Raw genomic sequence first — 18,806 nt, 5'->3', positions numbered from 1 at the left:
GATTTGGGGATGAGGTGGAGTGGTGATGATCCAACATCCTGACCACGCTCTCGCTCTCACCGCTGAATGCAATCAAATCCTCACAGCAATGCTCCAAAATCTGCTAGAAAGCCTTCCTTGGACAGTAGGGACAGTTACTCCAACAAAAGCAGGATAAACTATTTTTAATAGCCTTGACTTCAGAAGAAACAATGAATAAGCAGGTGTCCAAAAGCTGTCCAGCTGTCCTTTTGTTTGAATGGAGTATATTGATTTCCAATTCATTTGCCACACAGTTCTTAAAGTGGCTAAATTCAGACATGAAATGTAATATACAACGGTTCTGTCTGACCGATGACATTTGGGATAAGGAGAAAAACTGCATGAACATGGATGTTTTGCTGAACTGGCGCTTTAAATCCCAAAGCAGAAGGGAGGATTCACTATGACCCACTATTGACCCTTCTGCATGGTCTCTTCACCACTGAGCACAGTAGTGGCACAGCGGCCGAACAATTCAGAGTGACTGACACTTGGGCAGACCAGGCTGACAGCGCTGCTGCTCTGGGAGGTCACACACCTAGGTAGAGTCAAGACAGCCATCTCCTTCACGTCACATATAGACAAAGTACTCGTACTGTAACTACACTGCTTCATATCGTGATTACAAAACAGCATGCAGAATATTAAGGGCACTGTAGAAGGTCAAACCTCATTTTTCTTGGCATAGTTGAATAATGAGAGTTCGATACATGGAAGTGACAAACCAGGAGCCTCGAACACTGTTGTGACCTCCATCATTCAAAAATCCAGCAGGGCTAGAATACGGGCCAGTTTTCAAACCTTAAATTTTGTTGTAGTCTTGACTCGTTATTTACACCCCAAAAAGTACATTAACCCCGTCCACTAGAGAAAGCCCTGGTCAAAGCTGGCGGAGCGGTAAAATGCAACAGCACATCACCTAACAACTCTTCTAGTTATGGAATTATGAGTTATGGTATGTGACCGAGGCCTCATTACCGCAGCTTCTACTGTGGCGGTGCCTGCAGAAGTGGAGCTTAAACACAGCACCTGACAAAGTGAAAGCCAGGGGGCACAAACAGGGAACCATGCTAGGCTATGAGCTAAGACTAGTCAATGCTAGCTTTTATTATCTCTTCTCTCCATTGTCCACTCCCGCAAAAACTGGCCTACCTCAACTGACTTCCAAACTAAAGCTAAACACCCATTAGAGAGTGAAAGTAACAAGTTTTTTTTCTTGAGAAAGCAAAACCCAGCAAGTGGAGGCATAGCTAAAAGCTAACCACTACAATCTCTCCAGCTTGTTGAAGGAGAGGACGGCAACACTATCTGGCAAGACTCTGGCATAATTACAGTGTTTCTAGTATAGAGTTAAAACTATGCGTAAATATGTGGGCATCTGTGAGCCAGTGCCATAAACCAGCCATAAAAGCAGAGCTTGTCATATTTTTCCACAAGCTCGCTGTAAAAGCAAAATCAGCTAAATAACAGGGTGGTAAATAGGATTGTTAAACGACACCTGAGCATCTTTCGCATCAACCGAAGTCACTAACATACAATTTATACATTAAATATTAAGCGCCTGCGCTGTTCAGTCCGTTCAGAACACAGGAACACTCACCTACAACACCTACAAGCCTACTGTGATTAGTTAAATGGCTCATTCGCATATTGCAGAACTCTGACATATCAATATCCTAATAGGCCAACATAACGATAACGATTAGAAGACAATATACCGCGCCGGCCTACTGAGCCGCGTTGCTGCAGAGTGGAAGAGACTTCTGCTATGCATCATCTGGACCTCATGGAGGCACGTTCCCAGCTGAGCTGACCCTCAAGCACATGCATGCACTCGCACAGATGCACCCGCTCTGCTCTCGACTGACCTCAGGTGACACTGCGCTTTGGAATCAGAAGAGCTACATGCTATAGGTGAATTTAACATGACCTTCAAGGTACCGCTGACTTCCCCTCCTCAGCCCCCCGTTTTACTCGAGCCTGTGTTTCCAGCTGACATGCGGACGTGTGTGGAGGGAGCTGTACCTGGTAGTTCCTGAGCTCAGCGATTTTCTCATGCTGTACAGCAGAGTCGTTCCAGATGAGGTTGGCTGTTTCATCTTCGTCTCTGGTTTTATGGAAGGCTACCTCCCTGATTGCAATGCGAACTGCAAAACAAACAAACCAAACAACAATCATCAATCACATTCTATTTACATAATTAACATACACTAATTACAAGTAATTATTTGCAGCAAATACCTAGCACTGTTATTTTTTAGGGGTATTACTTGTAAAAGGAGAACTCATTGACCACTTTTAACCATTTTTAATCATTTGTATCTGTTGACATGCCTGCCGACGTGCTACATCTATACTACAACAGTTTTCTCGGAAAAGACTAGGAAAACACCCTTCTGATGAGGTAGCTTACAGCTGTTTAATATTTTTTCCTAGCTTTCTAATACAGAAGGAATCCAGATAGCTACAGTGTATGGACAAAAGTATTGGGACACCTGCTCATTTATTGTTTTGTTCGAGATCAACCAAGGGGACTAAAAAAGTGTTTATCCTATCACTCACTTTTGTTAGAGTAACTGGCTCTACCCTCCAAGGAATACTTTCTACTAGATTTTGTAATGTAATCTACTAGATTTAGAGTAATGCTGTGAGAATTTGATTGCATTCAGAGACAGGAGATTGAATGCCTTTGCTCTCAAGGTGAACAGGATGACCCTCTAGACAAGGGATGGGCAATTCCAGTCCTGGAGGGCTGGGTTGCTGCATAATTTTGTGCTTTTCTTGTTCAAGTACACCTGATTCAACTCACCTGTTTCATAGGTCTGTTAGAACAGGTAAATCAGCAAATTATGCAGGACTCTGGCCCCCGTTGCCCACCCCTGTTCTAGATGCAATGGATGGCTTTACAGTCCTCAGAGGAAGCAAAGTAGCTTTCACCATACCAGAACTGGCAGCATGGTGGGATGGGCAAGTCCTAGCTCTTAGGAGGAACTGAAAATTATTAAATTCGGTAGAAAAATGGGACACCACCCCCACCCCCCCAAAAAATAACCTTTGACAAGCAGTGTACACTAACTTACATAATCCCTTATTCAGGTTGAACTGCATATTTCTGGCTGCTCTTGAGTAAAGTGTACTGAGACATATTTCCATATGTAAATACAAGAAAAAACCAATAACATACTCTACTCCTTCCATCATGTACTCATATGACCCTCCATTATATGGAGTGCGACTGTAGCTGCCAGAGCATCTGATCTTGTGGATGAAATGTTCAAAAACTGTATTTACCACCAGTGTACCAGGTGCCATGTAGCCTGCAGAAATGCCTTTTTCAAAGAGATAAATGAATGACCTGTAATGTATTCAAATCCCGATGGTAGCTGAAAGCCTAGGATAGGTGGCGTACAAATTTGGACATTAATCCAATGACTATTCATTATTAAGCAACTAATGAAAAATTCATATGCCCTAACGAAACAGGTTATTAGTTATTTCAGCAGTCCTCCAAAACATTAAAGATGCTACAGCTAATGCTGTGTAATCACACTTTTACCTCAAAGAAGAAAAAAGAATGATTCCTCGGTTCAACCTCAATTGTTCATGGCAGTTAAAAGTGCTATTTCAACCCCCCGTTTGGCTCAATTAGCTAATTAGCCCAGGAACGTTAGTTTTGGTTGCAATGTGATCTCTACTGCTGCAATATAAACCTTATTCAGCTGATAAACCTCATTGTGTCATTACCACTTAGACTAGAGTACTTTAAAGTCCAATTAGCGCAACGTCGAGGGACGTGACGGTGCTGATGGGTAAATCTTTGTTTGTTTCTTTGCCGGTGTGTTTGAGGAAACAGCCGCAGCGAGTCCTGTGAAAAGGGCACGCAACTGACATGCTAATAACTAACCACTATGGTGGTAGAAAACAATACGTTCACGTCTCAGAGAAGGCTCTGTGTCTGCTAAATCTTCCCGTAGTGTAATTACAGAGAAACAGTGTACACTTGCTAAGCATCTAACGTCAACACGAAGTATGATTTTGCTGTGAAGACAGAAAAGGTGCGGTGTGTCTAATTCAGGAATATACCGTGCATTTTCTTCAGTTCTGAGAGACGTCCCAATTAATTTTTTTGTTCTTCAACATTAGTACCTTATGTTAAATGAACTCCTTAAACCCTGCATGTAGGCCTCCACTTCACTCACTCTCATAACTAGTACTAATGCCCTGAACAGTAGAGACAGTTACTCCAACAAAAGCAGGATAAACCCTTTTTTACCCTCGATTCTGGAAGCAAACAATTACTGAGCTGGTGTCCCAATACTTTTGTCCATAGAGTTGACATTTACACTGCTTTTGTAATCTTCAAAAAAAGACCCACTGCTTGTATTAACGTGTGTTTCGTATCCAGGCACTACTTTGATATACTTTGGCCCGTGTTAGGATTACATACCTATCTCATATTTGGTTCCTGCCACATTGGCAGTGATGACGCCTTTCTTCTTCTTGGTGCGCACCTTCCTCTTCACGCCATTCTGATTGGACAGCGCAGGCGGCACGTTCACGGGGGACGCCCTTTGATCCTCTGTGGAAAATCCGGTCACAGTGTTAGAGACAGGATAGGTGAGCTCACAAGCCACAGCCCGCCACTGGCATCACTTCTGGAACTAATGTGAATGCAAATGACAGCAGAGAGAAAAACAGAAGGCTTCTTTCGGCTAAAGATGACCTTCTGTTATCATTCAGCCTGTGTATGCATTGTCAGGGCTTAACGCCAGGCATTCGTGCCCTACCCTCAGTCCCTCCTCTCATTCACTGGCGTGAGCTAATGGTCCATATCAGGCCTGAAGAAGAGTGTCACCAGGAATTGGCAATATGGAGACATGCTTTCATTATTAGGATAAATTATGGCAAATTCCAAATTCCATTTTTTTTGTGGAAAAGTACATCATGGGCACCACACTTATATGTCTAGAATTCTAGAACGACTGTATGGATCATAAACAGAACAATGCACAAATAGTTTCAACTGCATTTATTAATTAATTTTACATCTAGATTTCTTTTTAATGTGGCTCTTCTGTTTTTGTGGTGTATTTTGCCACTCCAAAGTGAAAAATTAAATACCATGATCTGCGTTTGGGATCAATGATTTCCTATACAATTTGAATATAACACCAGATATGTGTTACATATATTAAAGGCTAGTCCTATGAGAATTCATAAATTTCAAACTAATAGCAGGACGTAAGGAAGCTGTAAATAAAACTTAAAAATGTTATATGTCTCCAGAATGATGACTGGAGCCATAGAATGCTTTACAATCTCTGATAATGTTGTTCTGCATTGAAAATGTGTCATAATAAATTAAATATATTGAATCCATCATGTGTCAAAACTTAACAGACATGTAAAAAATGTAAATAGATAATGTTACTAATATAACTATAGTTTTTCATTTTACTCACTCCTTGTTCGCAGAATGAATAAAACATTGAATAAAAACATTTTGGGGGAAGCATTTATGATTTGAAATCAGCACTGTATAAGTTACTGCAAATGCAAGAGAGTCCATGTACTTTAATGCTGTACTTAAGTACTTTTTCCACTCTACTATTACAATACAATATCAAGTACAATATAGATATAATACAATATAATATAGAGTACAATATATTACTTTTTACATATATTTATAATTTTGCACGGGTCAACACCACCAACCAGTAATATTACATCTGCTATAATACAGCCTATAATACATCCGCTACCTAGTTAGCAAAAAACAGCAAAAACCAAACCAGGACTAAAGAAAAGAGGTATTTAAAGAAAAGAGTGGAATATTTTGCCAGAAGATGGTTGGGTATTATGAATAAGGAAGTGTAATTGAAAAGAGAAATTATAGGGCACACTAGGATGTCGAGGCTTAAGATCCTAGACAGCCAGTTCGGCAATGGAGACAAGCAATACTTTGGCTGTATCCCATACAGTGCAGTTTATGTGTTGTAATGTGAGTTCTATTAACAATTTTAAATTGTATTAACTGGTCGCAGACAAGATATTATTACACATATTTTGCCAATTAGTAACGTCCATTTCTCGACTGGAAGAGAATTAGTGCTTGTTTTGGAAGTTTGATCACATTTTATATTTGAGATAATGTTTTCTGAGATTTTAGGTTGTGTGATGTTGCATGTTTTAGAAAATGCCTAATATTTACTGTTTTATTAACGATTTCTGTTTTATTACTGTTTTATTAGCAATTATCTGGAATGCCGTAATGTTAATAAAAATAAAAAAAAAATACTGAGCTGTTTATGTAAAACAGCAAAAATAAGTCAATGTTCCACACCTGTCCAGCAGGAACACAGCAACATCCTCATCCCTTTTTGCCCTCGCCTGATTTATATTTGACTGTTTTTGGCCATATCTTCTTGGCAATGCATGTAGTTCAACATGTAGCTTGTGTCCTCATCCCTCCCCTTCCCCGAGTCCTGTGCACAAGCATGGACGCCCCTTGTTGTTTACTGTCTGGAGTATCTTAGTGCACTTTGTTTGTTTCCCATTTCCCATTCATCCCCTGCTGTTGCTGTGTATCTGTGCTCATGTGCTCCTATTTCATCCTGTAAAACCTAAAATCCCTGGATGAAGGGTCACACTCACCTCCATCATTGGGCAGCGAGGGCATCTCAGGGGTGGGCGGGTCACAGCTCTCCTCCACCAGGCCTCTTGGACTGGCCAGCACAGCTCGACACAGGTTTACTTAGTCTGCCCTGTACGTGTGGAATTTTGACCAGCGGGCCGCAGGATCATCGGGCCCTCACTGTCCGTCTTTGTCCCGCTTTCTCTCTCTCACACTTCGCCGGTGGAGGGAAGGGAAGGGGGGAGGAAGAGGAGGAGGAGGTGGAGGAGGAAGGAGGGAAGGGGGGTCGGGACTTTTTCTCCCAGAAAGCGTAGCCACAGTGCATTTATAAGTATGGACGGATGGATGGATGGGGTGTCTGCTGAAAGAAAGAGAGAGGGCGAGAAAGTGAGAGCACATCAGTAACGTTTACAGAGGCAAGAGAACCTGTGGGGTGGAGGGGGCAAGTGCAACAGACAGACTTGTGTTTGATGCGCTGCTCGAACTGTTCTGAAACATATCAGTCAACCTGACACAGCCGGTCTCGCCTGGCCGATCGCCCTATGACACTGACGGGCGTCGGCCGGAGCTGCAGTACTTGACTGAGGATTCGGGCAGTTGTTAAGGGGCAGATGACAACATTCCGTCTTCCGTCTGTCAAATGAAACATTAATGCAGCCGGTCTAATGAAGAGCACTGGCTTTGCATTTTTCAGGCGGCGAGGCTCACCCGGTACGACTGCAATCTGTGTCATAAATCGTGACAGTCTTGCATGACATGTTGATGGTTTGTTTGTCTTGGTGTTTTTCTAGCCTGACTTTTGAGGCCTGATTTAAAATTTGATCTGAAATATTATTCTTTTAGACGGTTTGTCTTCTCAGAGGCTGTCTGCGTGACATCAACTGGTCAACCCTGACATCTAGTGGTGGATTTCTGAAATGCACTCATGTGTAAACCACACAAAAGTGAAAATACCTAATACACTATACAGACCAAAGTATTGGGACACCTGCTCATTCACTGTTTTTTACAAAATCAAGGGTATTAAATGAGTTCATCCTTCTTCGTGTAGGATTAACAGCCTCTGCTGTTAGAGAAAAAGGTTTTCTACTAGATTTTGGAGCACTATGGAGGGTTGATCAGTGACAAGAGCGTTAGTGAGTAAGGTCAGGATGTTGGATGATCAACTGCCTACCTCATCTCCAACACCCCAGCTCATCCAAAAAGTATTGGATGGAGCACCATCCATCATTCCAGAGAACAGTGGTTGTCCGCAAACATTTGGACATTAAGTCAAACCAGTTCAGCATTAAAGGCCCTTGGGTTAAAATGTTGTTTAAAATATAAGATCTTATGATAAATTACAACACAGTATTCTTTCCATGGGTATCTGTGCATGGGCCAGTATTGCTAGAGCACTAAATTATTGCATACATCATAAAAATACAGGGACCCGATTGTACAATGCTTTTTTAAGAATACAAAGAATCTTAAGAAAAGCTTTAAAAAAGGTTCCTAACAATGTTCTTAAATGCAAATTTTTAGAACAAAACTAAAGACAATCGTCATGGTTTTCTCATGTAGTCATTTGTAGCTTTTTACACTGGATTTAAAGCTCATCACTTTTAATTTTCCATTATTCAATAATTTAAACTGATCATTTTAGAAGCCAATAAAATTTTTTATTATGTAACCCTCTTATTTTCATAAGAAAAAAAAATGTCTTAAGTAGATTAAAGAATGATTACTATCTTATTTCTTAATTATGATTAATCCGACCCTGATTCTGTATTAGTAACTATACAAAATTGTTTACAGAGAGCAGCCCTAGCAGCAGCAGAAGATTTAATACTAGGGCTGGGTGATAAAAATACTATCTCATGATATTTAAAGACTTTTTTTGTGATACACAATATTTATCACAATACATGTAAATCACAGACTAAAAACACCACTAGCAACAGATTCTTATAAACTACTATTCAGATACACTCCTAGACTGAATACAGTGATTTTTATGCAACATCTGCTGCTCTTCATCTAACGAAACCAGTCTAATTACACTGTTTGTAATAAAACCTGCAGCTGATCAGAGTTTAACAGTAACAGTATCCTCAATATGCTTAGAAAAGCATATTATCACGATAACTACATTTATCACGATATGATAAAAAAAAATATACATCATATTGCCCAGCTCTATTTAATACCCATATTTAAAACAAAGATTTGTATTCAATATGTGTTGCACTCTATCCAGTTATACAGGAAAACATGCAGACAATGGTCAGACCATGTCTGCGATATGCTTAAAAATATATATTGTGTATCATATTGTTTTTATAAAATGCTGCAATATCCAATCCAACATTTGTCCATTAACTAAATATTATTATATACTGTATCTTAACAAAAGTATTGGGACACCTATACTGTACACATTACACTTTTATGACATCCCATTCTAAATCCAAAAGCATGAATATGGAGTTGGCCCCTCTTTGCAGCTCCAAGGTTTCCAGGTTTGGAACTTTTTCGCACTGTGTGCCTCAGCAGTCTGCAACCCCACACTGTAAAAGTTGATGTTGGAACATCTAAAAAGGAAGAAATTTCACCAGCTGACTTATTGACTTGCAGCGCTGGGTCCTATTCCAGAACCACGCTGGAATTCAATGAGCCCTTTAGAACCGCCCATTCTTCACTAATGTGTGTAAGGTGCTTTATTTTATACACCCATGGCAATGGGACTGAATGAAACACCTAAGTTCAATGATGAAAAGAAGTGTCCCAATACTTCTGTCCATAAAGTAAAAATATCTTCCAGTTTTAGTTACTAGTTTAGATTTTGGCAACATTGATGATCCTTTCAGCAAAGTGCATTGTAATACAACCAGTCAAAGAAGTTGGACACTAAGCTTCCTCCACTTCTCTCTTTCTCTAAAACAATAATCAGGTCATGCCTTATTGCTCTTATCCTCTCCGCAAAAGCATCAGCCAGGTTGATAATCGGGTCACATAATTACACACTGAATGCTTTTCGAGCTTTCAATCTCGATACACACATCACTGAGCGGGAGGAAACCAGAGAGGAGGTCACAGGAGGCTTGGGGAGCCGCTGGTTGAGCTCAGCCGTCCCCAAGGTGGTGTCCTGTTCAGCAAGCCGAACACACTGCCATCTACAGCTTAATCCATTCACTCTGCCATGCCATTAACTCATTGTGTGCTCCTGCTATCTGCTGAGCAGCTCCCCCCCCCCAACCCCCGCCTCTCTCTCCCCCTCCTCCACTCTGCCTTCAGCCAATCTCGCTCTGCCCATTCAGCAAGAAAAGCTTTCAAATTTGGGCTATGCCGTTCCCCCAGAGGGACCCGGGCCGTCTGACAGATGTTCAATACTGTACTCTCTATAATGACGCACCCATGCTCAATCGATTCAAAAGAAACGTGTGGCATGGCATAAAACTTGTCCCCCACATATTCTAGCAGTTAGGTCAAATAGGGCCACGTACAGATTTGATCCTCATCTTATTTAATGTTCACTAATGTAATATTTGAATTGTTATTTATTTATTTATTTATGATAACGTTATATGATAACTAAACTCAAAAAGACAAAAAGGTGCCATAGAATGCATTTACTGAGGATTTCTAGTTGTTACTTGTGAAATGGGGTGAAATGATCAGATGTAGTTTTACACACCCATTTTCAACCCTGTTATTTGTTATTTGTAGAGGGTATGCATTGACGTCACGTTCTCTGTCCCCTTTAGTCGGACTGAGTGGTCGAAACAAGCGATTACCTGCTCAAGTTAAAGGCATTTGGACAACGGACCAATGGACCATGGACAGCAATGCGTAGCCAAGAACGTCCCGCTAACTGAGACTCCAATCACAGCCGTTTATAAGATGAGATAAATTGAGTGAATGATCTTAGAAGGGTTTTCCACTGTAATCAAGCGTAGCATGTCGCTAAATTCGCAACTACAGTGGGCTTGTTTTTTTCCAACTGTTTTCAGGGTGTGAACAGTGAGCTCCCAAACATTTCAATGCCAGGATTCCAGAATTGCAGCAGTCCATTTGTTTCTCATGAGCTTTGGATTGTCTGTATAGAAGAGCTCAGAAATCCTGCTGAATCCGTTTGTACAGTAAATCGTATACAGCAGCTCTTTCCCAGCATTCAAACGGAGCACTAACACTGCCACTCAGTGGGCTTGGTCACAGTGTCTCCCGTCACCGGTAACATCACGTACGTACATTAATGGCACCTAGTGGATACCAGAGGAACACATGCTGTGTTAGAAAAAAAAATGTGGTAACAAAAACAAAGAATCTGAACTTGACCAAGCTTAAAATAGCCGAAATCCAATCACATACATCATGCCTGGATATATCCCAACCACAGGCCTAATGTCGCCATGTGATGGGTGGGCGATTGCAGACAAAATGCACCAGTAGCGTCAAAGACTTAAAAACTGCTATTCACAAATTCTTCCATACTGAGTACAGCCATTTAAAAGTTCCAAATTTGCTGCATTTCGCCTAATTAAACAGCACTAATTACACTCTGTAAGGAAATGTGCAGTTGGTCAGTGTTCTTTTAGCACTGTCAATATCCACGATTTGTTCACTTGTATCATGATAACAAAATCATTAAATCAAAAAAACATTTTTTGATTAAATATTGTCATATTGCCCACCCTCACTTTGTACATGTATACTATGTGCCCACAATAGATTCCTAATGTAAAAGAAGACACAGATGTTGATTGCTAAACAATACTAATACTCCTTTTCTTATTTTGCTGTGAGAAAAAGTTTCTGAGCTAGTTTTAGATGAACGTAGGCATTCAAGTGATCCACCAAACCAATGCCATAGCCATGTCACATCTAGTCTTCTCCAATGTCTTTTAACACATCATTATATTGTATTATTTAAAGGAGCATCATAATCGCAGTACGTAGCCATTTAATCACAGTATGGTCTTTTGTCCATATCACGCAGCCCCAGCATCCAGTGAATGATCTACAAAGAGCCCAGTATAGAGGGAAACTCTGCTACACTGCCACTGGATCACGTACGTAGCTGTGTGAATCACACAGATCAACCCTCATAAGAATAAAGACAAAGCCACACTCACACTGATCTATATAACGTCACACACATACCAGCCATGATGACAAACAAACAATTCTGTGGCTGGAGCTCGTGCCTCAGTAGTGACCTAGAACCAGCTGATCCTAAAGTAACCAGAGAAGATCTATCTTACTTCAATCACTGAGGTGTAATGTACTTTTCAGTAATGTACACCTTAGTTAGCAATTATAGACTTCTAATAAATAGCAGTGTGTTTGAAAAATACATATACATGTCATATATTATACATATTATATAAACATATGAATGAAATATGAAATATAAGTTGAAATATGATAAACTCATGATATTTCTACCCAATACTGATACTGGCACGTAAACACAGTATTGGCACGGGCAACAGAGAGCACCTATACCATGAAGCTTAATATTTTTCTCTGCATACTTTGTTATGAGACTAAACGTTTAAACAACTAGTAAAAGCCAGTCATAAATAATTATTACCATTAAACAGATTTAATGGAACTTTTACATTACAGTACTTTTTGTTGCCATGTGTATTTTCGGTTCTAAACAGTTTAAGCAGAGTTTAAAGGCCACGCGCTGACCTTTAAACATACCTTTTCACATAGAGACGTGTACTTTAATGTTAAATTGCTGCATAAGCACTTTTTGTGTCAACTGTGTAAACTGGCATTTTCTCCACTGCTCTGAAATGGGAATTGAATGTGAACACCAATTAGAAAGCTATGCTTCCTTACTTGCACGTGTTACTGCATTGTGACAATTAAATTTTTTTCACTAAATCAGTAAATGCTGTTCTTCCAAGCTCATTGTCTCTTATTTACAATAAACTCTAAAAAGTAAAACCCTAAAAAATAAATAAAAAGTGAAACACTATAAACTTCAGGATTTATAGGCATCTATACAGTATTTAAGTATTTAAGTTGAGTTGGTACCGTTATCGGTACTCTGTATCAGCAGAAACTTGAAAATCTGGCATCGGTATCGGAAAGGGAAAAGCGGTATTGGTGCATTCCTAATAATTAGATTACTCAATATAGACAGTGTGTTTCCTCTGTTTTCTTTCCAATTTCTTAATAGCCAATTCCAACTTTGGAGAACTGCAGTATGAATGGGTGGGTTAAACTTTTTCAGCATAGTTTTCTTATAGATGGTGTGGACATGGGAGTGAATAGTGCTCATTCATTGTTTCCTCTGAAATCAAGGGTATTAAAAAGAGTCTGCCATGCTTTTTTTGGATTAACTGTCTCTACTGTCCAGGGAAGCCTTTCTACTAGATTTCTACAAGATTAATTTAGCAAGAATTGTGTTAGTGAGTTCAGGATGTTGGAAGATCAGCACCCCACCTCATCCCCAACCCATCCCAAAAGTTTTGGATTGAGCACCATCCATCATTCCAGAGATCACAGTTCCACTCCACAGATCAATGCGGGGGGCTTTATACCCCTCTAGCCCATGCCTGGCATTAGACATGGTGCCAATAGGTTCATGCTTATCTGCTCCAGAGAGTCACCATGTGTTTGTTATTGGCAGTGGCAGTGATTTCCAGCTACATGTTTTGCTAAAGTAGGGTTAGGTTAAACCAAAAGTACACTATGTGTCCAAATGTTTATGGATGCCCCTTCTAATTAATGTATTTAGATACTTTTAGGTTGCACCCATTGCTAATACAGATGTGCAAATGCACACACAGAGCTCGTCTAGTCCATAACTTTTATTTGAACTGAAAAACAATATATAATAATATAAAAAACAGCCCACAAGAGCATATGTGTCCATATGCACATTAAATAAACATTTCACCTCTAATCCAGCCTATAACAAGCCAAGATTCCAGCCCAGTCCTTTAGGTAGAAACATTTTTTATTTTGCTTGTTCAACAGATTGCAAACTTGGGTGCTTGTACACAAGCTATAAGTTCATGTTCATGGACAGATAATACCCTGCCTTTCTTTCACTCACTTTCCCACTCATTTAGACTATTTTGTGTTTTTTTAATAACCAACCCCCCCCCCACACACACACACACATACACACACACAATTCCTTCCAGGTTGAGTATCTCTGCAACAATATTTGAGGGACATAGCTTCTGTATACTGTTTGTCGCCTGCTTGATGCAGGATAATAGGACATTAATTACACATGCATCTCAAATGCTATAAACGTATTGTCTGTAATCCACTACAGTTGTCAGATTAGCACTTCAGCCAGTGAGTGGCTTTAGTGGAATAACCTGGTAAGAGGATTTCATAAGACATTAACATCTTCTGATCTCTGCACAGGTCCAGCCTTCAACAACACAATGAAGCGTTTCTAAGGCGGCACAGAAAGTCTGGAGGTTATACATTTACTTGAGATTTGATCGGTTTCCATTTAATGACTCTGCATTAGAGTCACTAACCTACTCTGTGATTAAACATTTGTAAGACCTTCATTCTCTATTACAACTGTCACAGAAATACAGAAATGATCGATTCAATTCCTCTGTCATTTTAGCTAACTTTCACTCCATCAATAGTAAGGACCCTGTCAGCAAATTTTGGGAACGGTCCCATTGATCGGATAAACAAATATAAGATAAGATAAGAGATAAGATAAGATAATCCTTTATTAGTCCCACAGTGGGGAAATTCTCAGTGTCACAGCAGAAAGGGATAGCAAGACACTCAGTTACAAAAAAATGTAGATAAATAATTTACACTATATACACAATATAAATAAGAATTAAAAAAGCAATAGCAATATTATATACAGGTTATTGCAAATGACTCTTAATTTCAGATGTGTGTGTGGGGGGGGGGGATATTGCAGGAGTAACAGTCTATACTAGCCAGGAAAGCCTTTCTACTAGATCTTGGAGGATTGCTGTGGCTTGATGTTAGACCACCCACAATTAACCTTTGGGTTAATTGGCACCTGGCCTGCCTTCCTTTCTAGTCTACCATATCACTTATGCAATTTCTTTTCTTAACCCTGCTGTTTTTTTTTGCTTGTTATTTTTTCCCCTTCTGTATAAAATTTTTTTATGAAAAAAATAAGGGATGTCCACATTTGGACACATTTTGACATATGAATATAAAAACAATGCATATCCGTAGCTGGGAGTCCCAGACAGAATTACTGGCCTTGTTCCCTATGGGTGGGTAGGATAAGCACATAGAGCCTTCATTCTCCCAGCACTGGTAGCACTGTTTGATAGAGGAATTCCTACCTACTGAGGAGGAACTGGAAATGACTAAACTGGGAGAAAACACAAAAAACAACTTAAACCTAAATTTCCCAAGGGCATCATGTCCAAAGCTGCTCACTTTGTTCTGATAAAAGCGCTACTTATTTGTAGCGAGGTAACAGGGTTCTGAAAACTTCACAGATCTCACTGGAACTTCAGATCCTCTAATGTTCTTTCGCAGGTTTATCGACAGGTCATTAGATCTGTTGCTACTTTGCTGGGCTTACATCTGTTTATCCGATCAATGGGACCGTTCCCAAAAGTCACTGCCCAATTTCTGGCCTATGAAGGAACAAATGCGTACAGTATTTGGTGCACTTCTGCATCTAAAGTGTGAAATCAAGCTAACCAAATACAAAAAATATTGTTACAAAAAATAAATGTATATGTGGCAAAGGGGCACATGGCACAGCTAATGACACACCTAAAACATACCTTACATACCTAACATACATTAGTTAGCTTCCATCAACACTACACAGACAGCGCTCATATTACATATTATCTCCCTCATGTCCATAATCACGCTCATCTATGGTAACCTTTGAAAAAGTTGCTTCACAACCTTCAACATGACATAGTTATTACTCCTTAGTTGCTTAGAATCTCAGAACTGATTCATATAACATATCACAGTATGGGTTTTATGTATGTTGCACAGCGGTGGCGAGACAGACAGCTCAATATGACGGATAATTACTGTGATCCAAAGAGGTGGGTAATAATTTAAGGTTAACAATAGATGCTGGTGGGAGGAGTGGCATGCCCTGAGAGCATCAACTTCTTTGGGACACAACAACAGCAACAACTTCTTTAGTCTTTGAAAGTAGGGATGCACAATATTTACATATGTGGCTTTTGGCTGATGCATGTTACACAGGTAGGAGACCTTAGGAGTCTTATTAGTGTAGCTAAGATTTCTTCATGTTATTTATTTCACTGCACTTTATAATAATAAGCCTCTATAATAAATAGATATTAGATTTGTCTGTAATATTAATCCAGGTAGTTGTAGTCTAAATCTTTTTTTATGTACATTTTATATACGTTTATGTGTCGTATCAGCATTGGCATCAGCAGATATCACCCACAATTCCTATACTGGCAAATCCTGATCCTGAATCCTGAAAATAACACCCCCACCACAAACACAACTAAATACCTTTCAACTGCTGATTTTCTACACTTAGAGTTTATATTTTGGGGTTTGTTTTTTTTGGCACTTTGCATGTCTTTAGGCAAAGCCCATGCTAGCATTGTGTGATTGGGGAAGTCCTAACTATGGACAATTACTAAACTGGGGAGAAAATTAGGGGAGGGGAGGGGGGGGGCTCTGGTTTACCTCTGTTAAATAATGTTACTCCTTAAGAGCAAGGTAATACCTATAATCAAGCCATCATTAACATTACTGATATGTCTTACATGGCCTTATTATGTGATGGTGAATCCCCCCTTTCGTTCTCCCAGTCTGAGGGCTTGCCTGCTATCCCAGACACCCACAGGGTTCTCCATCAGTCATCCCAATGCCCACCCCTGCAGCAGCCGTAGGCCCAGACCAGGGTTTACTTCAGGTCCTGGGTGATAAAACAGGCCGCAAGCATACGATGCACTGACTACATCGTCCACGGCCTGCTCTTTATTTCATGAAGGGAAGTCTCCGTGCAAACACGTGTAGTAATAATAATGAAATAACCTATTAATAATGCGGCGCGTGCGTATCATAAGGGTGCACCTTGCAGCTCGCACCGAGCCCATCCTTCAGTCCAGTAATACGCTATCTAATGTGTCCATGGTCCAGATTCACACTGCGGAGGAACAAAGTCAAACAGACATGTAAAGGCTGTAAAGGCTGTGGTTGTAACGCTGCAAAATATAGTAAAGGCGTCTGTGTGCTTGCTAACGTTAGCTGCTGGCTGACTGTTTGCGTTCAGCATCTTTCTCCCCTCTGATTTCTTACCCCATCTATCCCACAATGCAGTGTGAGAGGCTGGTGGGCGATTTAATGCTCAGCACTTCAGGTTGCATCTTTGGTCGTGTGTACGCAGACAAATGATCATTTCGTATTAGGTAGCTAGCTAAACGCTGTGCACGTGTTATTATCTAGTCATTAACGCATTATTATGTGCAGTCATCTCGGTAGCAACCTAGCAAGTTAGCTGCATCCTCTAATAACGTCGTGGGCTGATAGCGCTGCGTTACCTGAACACTTGCTCCAGTCACTCTGCGGCGTCCTTTGGCTCCCTCTCCTTATTTTTCTCGGACTTACAGAATAGGCCCTGATTTGCTGACAATGTTGGCTTTTTATTTGCCTTGAGGTGACAAAATTGTAGGCACAGTACACAGCGTAGATGAACCTATCCAGTGTCGTGTAGTCAACACAAGTGTATACAGTGAGGGGTTAAAGCGACGATGGACTGGACCATTTCCCCAAGGGGGGGGGAGGGCTGCGTGTTAGTGGACGCCGGTCGGTCTTAAATTGTACAGTTCAGTAAATTCTCTCAATAAAACCGTGCATCGTTTTTGTTCACTTTTTTATACTGACAAATTTTCGTCTCATTATACACCAATGTCGAGTATATATCCGCACCTCAGTTATTTCTTAAATACAGCAAAATAAACCAGTCACCTCACACCGTCCCTACAATCAGCTTAATGGTAGCTTCCAAAAACGAAGTCTTAGCAACGCAGACAAACTGATGTTACAAACCGGGCCCGTGTTACAGTAAAATCACCGTTAACATTTGTGAGCATAAATATTTATTACGAGCACATACATATTTAATGCCAATGACAAATGCATTGTCTATTTATCTGTGCAGAAGTGCGTGCCTTATTTTTGAAGGTATGACACCGAGTAATGAATGGATAAGCAGGGATACATGGCCTAGCAGCACAGACATGTGTATGCGTGGTATGCGTTATACTGTGCGCATAATACATTTCATGTATCATGTATGCAAACAATATTTATAATGAGCGAATTCAGTCATGTTGAAGTGCATTTATATAATGGGACGCCCTGGTGCAGCCACCTATGAGCGTTGGGTCAGCATGCCCGTCGTCTAGCGTCGTCTGGAGCTGTAGCTAGCTAGCTAGCACTAGCTATAAAGCAGGGATGGCCCGAAGAATCACAGCAATCAAAAAATAATCTAATAGCAGTTATTTTTTATGATTTGATATGAAGTTTTTACATTTTATTTAAGAAGCGTTATAGCATTTTATCCATGCTCCACCAGAGGGCAGTGGAATCGCTGTCTAAGCGTTGGCTGTTCGATTCCAGACACTTCAGAGTCGACTCCGATTCTGATTCTTATCACATTGTTCCGTGTGAGTCAATTCTACGAGTCGATTCCACACAATAAGATTCTCGATTCCCAAAAAGCAAGAAGGGCTAGAAGATCTGGAAAAAAAAAGTGCCATAAGTTTATTGTAAAAATAATTCTATTAGAATCCATCTCATCTGTTCCTCATGATGACAGTTTATTAGTTTGTTTTTAATTCATATTTAAAATTAAATTAGGTTTACCTAAAACTCAACAAGTTTTTTTTTGTTTGTAATTTTTGGTGTTTGATTCATCACTTACAGAGCACTTTATTAAGAACATAATATTGGGTAGAGCCTTCCTTTGCTCTCAAACAGCTTTAAGTGGCACGTGGCATGGGTTCCATAATGATGCTGAAAATATTCCTTCGAGATTCTGGCCCATGTTAACAATGCATCACCAGTTCATGTAGATTTTCCAGAAGTAATTTCATGCTTTGAATCTCATGTTCTACCAGATCCCATAGGTGTTTTTTTGGATTCAGATCCAGTGACTGGG

General features: G+C 40.2%; 1 protein-coding gene across 1 annotated transcript in view; it reads right to left on the bottom strand.

Annotated features, from left to right (window-relative positions):
• ttll7 (tubulin tyrosine ligase-like family, member 7) overlaps positions 1–17,366 on the bottom strand; it is a 90,483-nt gene extending 73,117 nt beyond the window's left edge. Inside the window, exons 1-4 of the mRNA XM_072660232.1 lie at positions 17,185–17,366; positions 6,679–7,019; positions 4,469–4,600; positions 2,047–2,168 (exon numbers count right to left, since the gene is read on the bottom strand). Of these exons, the coding sequence (XP_072516333.1) occupies positions 2,047–2,168; positions 4,469–4,600; positions 6,679–6,703 (279 nt within the window). The 5' untranslated portion in view covers positions 6,704–7,019; positions 17,185–17,366. The remainder of the gene's footprint in view (positions 1–2,046; positions 2,169–4,468; positions 4,601–6,678; positions 7,020–17,184) is intronic.
• Between the last annotated feature and the right edge of the window lie 1,440 nt (positions 17,367–18,806).

Source organism: Salminus brasiliensis, chromosome 17 (genome assembly GCF_030463535.1).
Source record: "Salminus brasiliensis chromosome 17, fSalBra1.hap2, whole genome shotgun sequence".
Taxonomy (NCBI): Eukaryota; Metazoa; Chordata; class Actinopteri; order Characiformes; family Bryconidae; genus Salminus; species Salminus brasiliensis.
This window is presented reverse-complemented; position numbering and strand designations above follow the sequence as displayed.